The sequence below is a fragment of the Triticum dicoccoides genome, chromosome 3A, assembly GCF_002162155.2.
Source record: "Triticum dicoccoides isolate Atlit2015 ecotype Zavitan chromosome 3A, WEW_v2.0, whole genome shotgun sequence".
NCBI lineage: Eukaryota > Viridiplantae > Streptophyta > Magnoliopsida > Poales > Poaceae > Triticum > Triticum dicoccoides.
Genome location: NC_041384.1, coordinates 688,134,577 through 688,143,848, shown reverse-complemented (window position 1 = coordinate 688,143,848; position 9,272 = coordinate 688,134,577). Strand labels below are relative to the sequence as shown.

The following is a 9,272-nucleotide window of genomic DNA, read 5'->3' as shown; positions in this document are numbered from 1 at the left end:
GCTAGAGATGCCCTCAGGAGGAGGCCAGCATCCAGCAAGATATGGTGCTACAAAATCAGCAACTCAGGTCAGTGTGTTGTACTTGTACCCTCGGCTGTTCTTATCTTCGTTCTTTGTTGCTATTATTCATCTCCTGATTCTGTTGCTTAGTTGTGATATATTTCAGTACACATGTTGTCTCTAGAGATCTGGAAACCTGTGATGAAATTTGTTGCTAGAATGGTCAACCCCATTGCCGATTTGCCGATATTGTTATATGCTACGAAATAAAACTCAAAACTTATTTAGAACATATATATAAATACATTCTTAATGAAGTAGTTAATTAGTATAAAACCATAGCACCGGCTGGCTTGCTCATAAATATATTGGTTATTTTTGACCTTCGATATATAAGTTAGTCCTTTGTTGATGCACCAATGTACTTACTTTTCAGGATTGAGACATCTTCCTATATGTATCTTCTGAACCATACATCCATCTTGATAAACAATATGTTTATCTGGCTCTATATTGGTGTCTATGTTAGATTTCACTTTAATGTCCTTGGCGATCCAAAACCCTTAGTTAATTAATCTGAACGTTTCATACTATTTACAGGGAAGGAAATCTCGGTGCAAGTGCAGCGGGTTTGTTTAGTACATGTATGTGTAATCAGTTTTCAGCAAGTTTTTGGTACTTACATCTCCTGTCAAGAGGGGAAAAAATATCTATCTTCACCGACAATCCATGGTCCTGAAATGTATATGTACATAAATGTCTTGTGAAGAAATGAACAAAAGCTTTATGCAACTTCTCTTAGTATGTAGCTTTTCTTTTATCATGTTGTACTTGCAAATGATTTTTTTACAGCACTGAGCGCTAGATGGCGATGATTATGGCTCATGAGCATTTCATGTATACTGGTGTGCGGAAGGTCGTACTCGTAGCAAAATCATGCTGATCTTTTTTCTAGCACAAAATATGTGATGATTGGCTGTCTTCTTTCCCATCAGTGTTGGATGCAATGGTGGATCGTTGTTTCCATTGAGCTGCTGCCTGCATTGCTACTGATCTAACAGAGGATGTCCATGGAATTCACTGGTGCCAGCGCCCATAGGGCTTCCATTCAGATTCTGCACTTGAAGAAGGTAGAGAAAATATCTACTTAAGACTTGATTCCCTCTTGTGTGTAACTTAGTGACTTTGTTATTCTTGCAAAAAATGACATGTTTGAGACCTCAATAGTAAAGGATTTTGTCTTGCTTTGTTTGTGCTAAAAATGCGTTCTTATCATTTTAGTGAGCGTCCAACAGAGGACATGCTTCTCAGAAAAAGATGTATCCTGTATGCAAAGCTAAGAGTATAATATGAAGATTTTGCTTTCATCCTCGCACTAATTGTTGCATTTTCAGATATTCGTCTCTGTAGCTGGGTAAACACTGCAAATGATAGCTGCCTATCAATGCTATCTCTTATGCATTCTTGAAATTCCCTGCAAATTATTGCTTAAGGTTACTGTTCACCAAGTGAAAGCAGATGTTGCTCCATCGTAGCTTAGTATCTTTTAGTTTTTTTTACTTATACTACTTACAGAAGTATCTTTCATAATCAAAAGAAAAAGGGAAGCATTCGTGAAAAAAATTGTATTAGTCTAATGTAGAATATTCCATAGTTGATCTTGTCTCTGTGTACTTAAACAAATTCCTATCTCTATCATAAAACACTAAAAATAGACGGGCGCAGCAACGCGCGCCATCAAGGATCTAGTCCTATCTTATACCCGGTCACCCCTGACACTCTTTCCTCCACAGCCGATGTGGTACAAAACTAAGATAACCCTACAAGGAGCAAAACAAACCCACTCGATGAATTAGGAGCGGGGCAGCAATCCTTGTGGGCCGTGCCTCCCACGGCCCACAAAAACCCGGGAGCCCAGCAGCCCAGGTGATCTCCTCCTCTGCGTGCCCCTCAGAAAAAATAACTCTCGTGGCCCTCAAAAAAAAAAAAACTCTCATCTGCGCTTCGCTTGTCTGCTTCTTTCTTCCTCCTCCTGCAAGCCAACGTACGCCTGCTCCTGCTGCTCTCTCTACGCTTGCAGACGATCCGAAGCCCCTCAAAACGGTGCGGCAAGGCCGTGGCCGAGGCCCGAGGCTCGGAAGAAGGGGACCCTCGGCGACCTCCGTATGGTACTTGAAATGCCCATCATGGTATTCCCACCATACACAAAATGAATTGTGTACGCGCAGCCGTACAAGGGGAACGGAAAGCCAGCAGCATTTCTGACGGTAGTACCGAACCTACTCAAACAGTAGAGATCAGTAAAGCTGTGCAAATACAAACCCCAGCAGCGGCCTGAAGCAGAATCAAAACTACTGTTACTAAAACAAAACAGTTTCTTCACACAATAAACACTGCAGTTGTTGAGCTCCTACCAAATCCCGCCTCCCGGACTCTCAACTCAAGCAAGGGCTTCACTACTGACAACAAGATAAACAAATTTTACAACATTGTTTTCTCACATGTTCGACACAACTGTTTCCTGAAATCAGTTTTACAGCATGAAACTGAAATGATACAAAAAAAAAAAGGTACAGGGCCTCCTGAAGGCAATGAACACCGACATTTTCAGAACAGAAATTGTATCACGATATGGAAGTACAAAATGATGTCTTAATAATTATAACATGCCAGAATAATTAAATCCAGAATGACGTGGATGCATCATGCCAGAATGCCACTGCAGAAAGAACCACTATGCCGCATTCAAATACGAACCTCTGGAACGCGCGTCATCTTCTGGTGCATCCCGTTGATGTCCCACTGAGTTTTGAAGTCCCTGTGCAAGCGCAGCAGCCAAAGCTTCTTCAGGGAACCAAGGGATTCAATGCCTCGAGGGACCTTGTCAAGCTTCGACAACGAAACAACATACAGACCATCAATGCATGGAAGGGCACCATCCATGATCTTTAGCTCACTGACATGAGGCATGTCCTTCAACACAAGCGTCTTCAGCTGAGGAAAGGAATCTGCAGAAAGAACCAAGACATTTGCGCTGCGCATGTTGTTAAGTCTCAGATATGTGAGGTTCCGCAGGTGTGGTGCAAGCATCCCTAGTGGATCTTCATCTTCCCCAAGGTGGCACCAGCTTAGTGCTAGATACTTGAGATTTTCCCCGTGGCTACGGAATATTGGGCAGTCCAATGTTCCCTTTGCCCATTTCCCTCTGATGATCAACTTGTGGAGATGTGTAGACCTTGGCTTGAGAGCCTCGAAACAAAGTGCCTCATTCTCATCCTTCCCGGAAAGAAGCAAGCTGGAAAGATGTTTCATATTTGACAGGGTGTCAAAAATATTTGCGCAATCAGCGGAACTTATGTTGTCAATCCACAGAGTTCTAAGTTGCATCATTGTCTTCAGCTGCTCGGCCAAGTCCTTGCTGGCTTGGATGGTCTCAAGAGTCTGCAGCTCTTCAATACTGGACAGTTCTTTAGGTGCTTGAACTCCGATGAAGTACCGAAACTCCGTCTGCTTCTCATCAGCAAATCTATCAGCAAATAGGTGCCGTAGATTCTTGAGCTTCACAATCCCACTTGGCAGTTTCTCTATTTTAGTTTGCTTGATGTCCAGAGTTTGCAGGTTAGATAGTTTCTCAACAGAGCCCGGGAGTGACCTGACCTTAGTGCGGCGCAAGCCAATGTAACGTAAATTGAAGAGTGTCCCTATCAATGCTGGTACTTCAGTGATTTCAGAGTCTTGTAGCTCGAGGACAGTCAGATAGCTGGATTTCGACAAAACTGAGGATAGCATGGCAGGTGTTGTTCCTAGCGACACTAGAGTTCGAAGACGTGGAAGTTCAAGTTTCCGTGCAGTATTCTCTTTCCATCCATATGATGACAGACGACGAGCATCCATATCCATCTGTTGAATTGTGCCATAGTCGTTTGTGGATACAAACCGCTCCTCCCTTGCAATACAAAGAGCCAGCTCACGCACAATATCATGCATCGTACAGGTGTTCACCCTTCCCAGTTCATCTCTATCCATGACTTCAAGCATATTGCGGTGGATCAGTTTTCTTAGGTTTTCCTCGGCCACCTCCTCTGGGGTGCTATTTCCTTTTCTCAACACAAAGCCTTCTGCAACCCAGAGCCTCACAAGAGTCTCACGTGACATTGGGTAGTCTTCCGAGAATAAGCTACAGTACAAGAAGCAGTTTCTGAGGTCTCCAGACAGGTCATGGTAGCTCAGATTTAAAACTGCCTTGACATGATCATTGTTCGACAGCTCAGTTGGAAGCTGATTGTATAATTGCTCCCAATCATATTGTGTTTGTGGCCTTGAAGACAAGAGGCCGCCAATCGATAAAATTGCTAGTGGCAGTCCCCGACACCTATGAACTATAGATTTAGCAGTTTCCAAAAGATAATCAGGACACTGCTGGTCCTTTTTGCTATAAAAGACCCTTCTGCAGAAGAGTTCAAATGCGTCATTGTCCCCCAAAGGCTTGAGATCGATACGACGTGACGAGTGAGCAACAGCAGCAACATGGTTATTCCGCGTTGTGATGATGATGCGGCTTTCACGAGAATTCTGGAGTGCATCTCGCAGTTGATAGTACACGTCCTGGTTCCAGACATCATCCAAGACGAACAAACATTTCCTATCTTGAAGTGTTCGCTTTATTTCTTCCTTCAAGTCATACACATCCATCCGGTCAATGTTAGATGATGCTGGTTGTTCAGTGTAACCAACCTTCCTGAGTAACTTCCTCAACAGAGCTTCAACGGTGTAGGTCTGAGACACAACCACCCAAGCATGAGCTTGGAAGTTGGCCTTTTCACGTTCATACACATTTGTGACGAGGGTTGTTTTTCCCAAGCCACCCATACCTGACACCGTTATCACCCTACCGTCCATCTCATCCGAGTACAGCCATTCAGTCAGCATTCTCCTGTTATCTTCAATTCCAATCAGATCTTCATCTTTCACAAGTTCAGGGAAGCGATCTTGGGACCGTTGTCTTTCCATCTCACTAAGCGGGTCATGAACATACTGGGGTGGTTGCGACCACCCCTTGAGCTCGATAACTTGCTTGATGTCCTTCTCTATCTTGACTACCTCATCAGTAATTTGGCTGAAAACCAGGAGATAATGTGATCCTCTGAGGAAATGCTTCTTCAGAAAACCTTCTTCCGCCATTTGAAGAGAGTGATATGAGTATTTGTCCAGTACATCCTCAACGCGGTAGGCCAGCTTCCTCACCTCCCCAATCCAACCCTTCATGAATTCATTGGTGAGGTACATTGTGCCAATCTCCCGTATGACGTTGTTCATGGCTTTTAACTGGATCTCTATCTGCTGAATCTTGTCATTCAGATCAATCAGGTTACCAACTTTTGCTAATACCTTGGCCACCAAGGCCTTGGCAACCTCATCAGCTAAAACATCCCCAATCTTTCCAAGAGCAAGGAGCACAGCCTCCGCCATTTGTGCTGAATAAAATAAACATAGATCACGTGTTAAATGGGACGATAACCGGTTTCATTCCAAAAATATTAGGTCGCAAGCTAGCTCATATATATGTTCAGAGAGAAAATTTCTGTAATGCTTGATTTATTTCCACTAATTTTCCAACTCAAAATTTCTAGCGTTGTTGACACTTAACTCCACTGGTTTCATGCATGGATGGAATGTGTAGTTCTGTTGATATTTAATGACACTGAGATAATCTGATAGAACTACTAACTGGGTCCGTATATTACATATAAGGAAAAAGATATAGTGTTGTGCTCATGGGCCTGGTAAATGGCACTATGAACGAAGGAAAATTTAACTCATGTTAATACATAATACAGAACTAAACGCAGTACATTTGCGTGACTTACTTAATCGCTTAAATATGGTTGTGTCCGCTATGGAACTTTAATGCTTATGATGGAATAAATAGCTGCAATTGTTACAGAAGTCAGCAAAATTGAAATGTTCTTCCATGAAGGAGGGAATACTAAATACACCCCCAGAAGAGAACACCTTAAAGGGACATGCTACAAAGATGTCGAACCTCATATGCCGGTACAGAAAAATTAAAACTTTGATATGCCCCTAAGCCAACATGTGACAGGCATTGCGTGCAACCCCATATGTCAATATGTCATATGGCCACGGCGACACTGGTGTCTAACTTTGCAGCCGAACACGAGGATTAAACCTGGTACGGGAAGACGTGTTCGTGGAGTTTCTCGTTCTTCCGACATGTGGTTTTGGTTGTCTTGTGAAAATCACATTGCAAGCTGTGAACGAACTAATATGACTTGATACATATTTTCAAAGAGAAAAATCGGTACCTAATTGAGGACGAAACTAGTAATCGGGCCAAGCAGGATAGCTTGAAAGCCGCCCTCACATGCCGATGATTCACATCACAGTTTGCCGGAGGCTTGGGTCCTGCAGCATCAAAGAAGGGATGACGAATGAGTATATCTGCAGTCAAGACAGGTTAGGAGCAGAATGGGGGGGAACTGCTGAAAGGCGGGCAAGAATGGGATCAAATCAGAAGCCCATATCACAGTCTGATAATAAGGGGATTAGATTCGCCATACCTAGGTCCGGCTGCCAGATCCGGAAGCAGAGAGTGCGCCCTGGGCCGCCGGCGCAGTCCGGCGAGCAAGAACGGGCGGCCAGAGAGAGGGAGAGGGAGACCTCCGGGCAGAGCGCGGAATGAAAGCAGGACGAAGAAGAGGATCTAAGGAAGAGCGTGTGTGCACCTGCCTGTCGGTCACAATGGAGGTCGCTGGCGGGAGGAGGAGGAGGAGGAGGAGACCTTGACTTTGAGGATGATGCAGCGGACTAGCTGCAGGTCCGCAGCTGAGCTGTGCTTCTTCTCTGAAGGCACCTTCCTCTCGGAAAATATCTTTGTTTTTTGGGCATCTGTTGCCCCTTCTTCCTCCTGTTGCCTTCAAAAGATTCCGAGGAATTATTGTATGGCCTGCTAGTAGTGCGCAAGACATCATGTCACATTATGCAGACACCAATGCATTAGTGTTACTATTCATCATCCAGGGTACAAAATAAGTTATTCTTCATCCGAGGTAAACTTACGATCATTTCATAAATAAATTACATTTGAAATACAAATATTCATATTCATGTTGATTTACTGCATAAAATTTGGCATAACAAAAAAATATAGGTCAAAAATTGTATTTTATGTACATTTTACACTATATTTTTATATTTGTAATATTACGTAACATAAAAAAATTACGACGATTATAGGTTTTCTTACGTTCTCTTTTTATGTCTAAAATAAGACAAAATTTACGAAACGTAAAATTACGGTGTATAGATGTTAAAATAGAGGTGGGTGAAGAATAATTATCCTCACCAAGGATGACAAATAGTCAATCCCTCAGCGCATTACTTTTTTTGGATGCTCATCAGCACGTTATTGGGTTGTTGACAAAGCACACTCTGCTTTCATGGAGAGAAAAACACAACGCAATCAGCTACTCTCTCCGTCCCATAATATAATAGCGTTTTTGACACTACTGTAGTGGGAGTACCAATCAGCCGTCGACGCCTGTCCATAGGGGTTGTGGGTGAGCAGGGGTCGTAGCTGTCGGGCTAGATTTGGGCTCCACAGGCTGGCGTCTCGGATGGTGTTGTCCTCAAGACGAGCAGGGCACGGTGAGGCGTACTAGGATGGCGCAGTGATGCGCGCCCACGCCGCGGAGGCGATGAGGGCACAAGGTGCAAGCGGTCGGCTCCGTTTTGGGCTCCTGCGGGGTGTGGCCCCGGGGAGGGAGGGGGTTGGCAGCTTGGTGTGCGGGCACTGGTCAGCATGGAGAATCCGTCGGCGTTGTTGCCTAGCATGGGCACAATGCGTCGCGGTTGTAGGCGACCGGCCCAAACCTGAGCTCGCGCAAACCTAAAGATGGCGGGGTGCTGGCGGCAGGAAGTTCTATCCTTGGATTTGGGCAATTGAGGCTGCTGGTGAAAACCGTCCTTTGGTTGTGGCTGGAGTTGTGGACGGCGGCGCCTACATGCATCGTCCCCTTGTTGGAAGCGTTGATGTCGTCCTTACCTTTCTTACCACCATGCTTCGGAGGAATCCCTAGATATGGTCGCACAGATTTTAATGATGGCGGCATTGATGGCTATGCTCGACGCCGCTCCCTCTTGAGGGCATTATCTTGGAGTTAGATGGTCAGAGGGACTTGTGGCTCGTGGGTGAAGCGGATATGCGTCAGACATCGAGGTTGTGCAGCCTGAGCCTTCACATGTGAAGAGTGTTAGATGAGCCATATTGGTCATTTCTCGTGGGATTAGAGCAGCATATGTCTGCCTCCAAAAGGGCATGTCGTCCCTCGGCGTCGACGAGGTTGACGAATATGCTCATGGCAGACCGGATTGATGCGATGGTTTCTGTCTGCACTCTGTTAGCGAGCGACCCTCTAGTTATGTGTGTCATGAATTGTCGGCCTTGCTGGCGTCTTGTATGTCATGTGATGCTTTAGACCTAGTTTATCTAGATGTGGCTTACCGTTGTTTAGGTTTTTGCATGGTTTTCCTCAATAAATCGAGTGGTTGATTTTCCCTTATTTTTTAGCACGTCTTATGTGATGCATTTTTCTTTGAAGATGGTCTTGCAATAACCCTTTCTAATCAATGGATTTGGTAGCTCTCCTACCAACATTTAAAAAAAAATATTCTCTTTTCCATTTTATTTTAGGCTTAGCTCTAGAATTGGTTGATTTCCGTTTGTAAACTCACTCTACTGCGTGAGATTAGTTTCCTTGTGAATAGCGATGCTCTTCTCATTTTGGTTGGACAATGGGTGACACTTAGGGAGATGTTGTAATTACTTCGTACTCCTTCCATTCCAGAATATAATGTGCATCAATTTTCATTAAAGTCAAACATATAGACTCCACAATATATTTAAACAAGATTATAGAAAAAAAATAGCGACATCCACAATACAAAACAAAATGAAAATACCTTTTCATGATGGACCTAAGTGCATCTCGAACACTGACCCGCAAATTTGCTCCGGCATTCATCCGTGGATAGAAGGACCGGTCCGCGGACAGGGATGCGGGAGGCGGCCATCCAACGCTGCCCGTATACATTTCGAACACTGTTTCAACTAACGGACGAAAGCCATGCAAACACGGCGAATTTTCATATAAACCGGACGAGATCCATGCAAATACGGCGAATTTTCAGTACATTTAGAATAAAAAAGAAACCTGCCCTAAACCTATCCTTCGGCGGCGGCCGTCGTCCAC

General features: G+C 44.2%; 1 protein-coding gene across 2 annotated transcripts; it reads right to left on the bottom strand.

The window, feature by feature from the left end:
• Window positions 1–1,682: 1,682 nt before the first annotated feature.
• LOC119270227 (disease resistance protein RPM1-like) lies at window positions 1,683–6,898 on the bottom strand. Of its 2 annotated transcripts, XM_037552209.1 has the most exons (4): window positions 6,582–6,898; window positions 6,327–6,426; window positions 2,758–5,474; window positions 1,683–2,279 (listed from the first exon to the last, which is right to left on the bottom strand). In XM_037552209.1, exons 3-4 carry the CDS (start codon window positions 5,467–5,469, stop codon window positions 1,821–1,823), a joined length of 3,171 nt encoding a protein of 1,056 aa, XP_037408106.1. In that variant the 5' UTR covers window positions 5,470–5,474; window positions 6,327–6,426; window positions 6,582–6,898; the 3' UTR covers window positions 1,683–1,820. The 2 variants fall into 2 exon arrangements, with proteins under 2 accessions (XP_037408106.1, XP_037408107.1); XM_037552210.1 differs by lacking the exon at window positions 1,683–2,279 and having other exon boundaries at window positions 2,461–5,474.
• Window positions 6,899–9,272: the final 2,374 nt, after the last annotated feature.

Bases quoted from the DNA above. Each gene is read 5' to 3' on its own strand.
- LOC119270227 (XM_037552209.1), bottom strand. From the start codon at position 5,469: ATGGCGGAGGCTGTGCTCCTTGCTCTTGGAAAGATTGGGGATGTTTTA. The intron at 2,280-2,757 runs GTTCGTATTTGA...CTGTTTGAGTAG, and splicing joins AGATGACGCGCGTTCCAGAG to GTTCGGTACTACCGTCAGAA.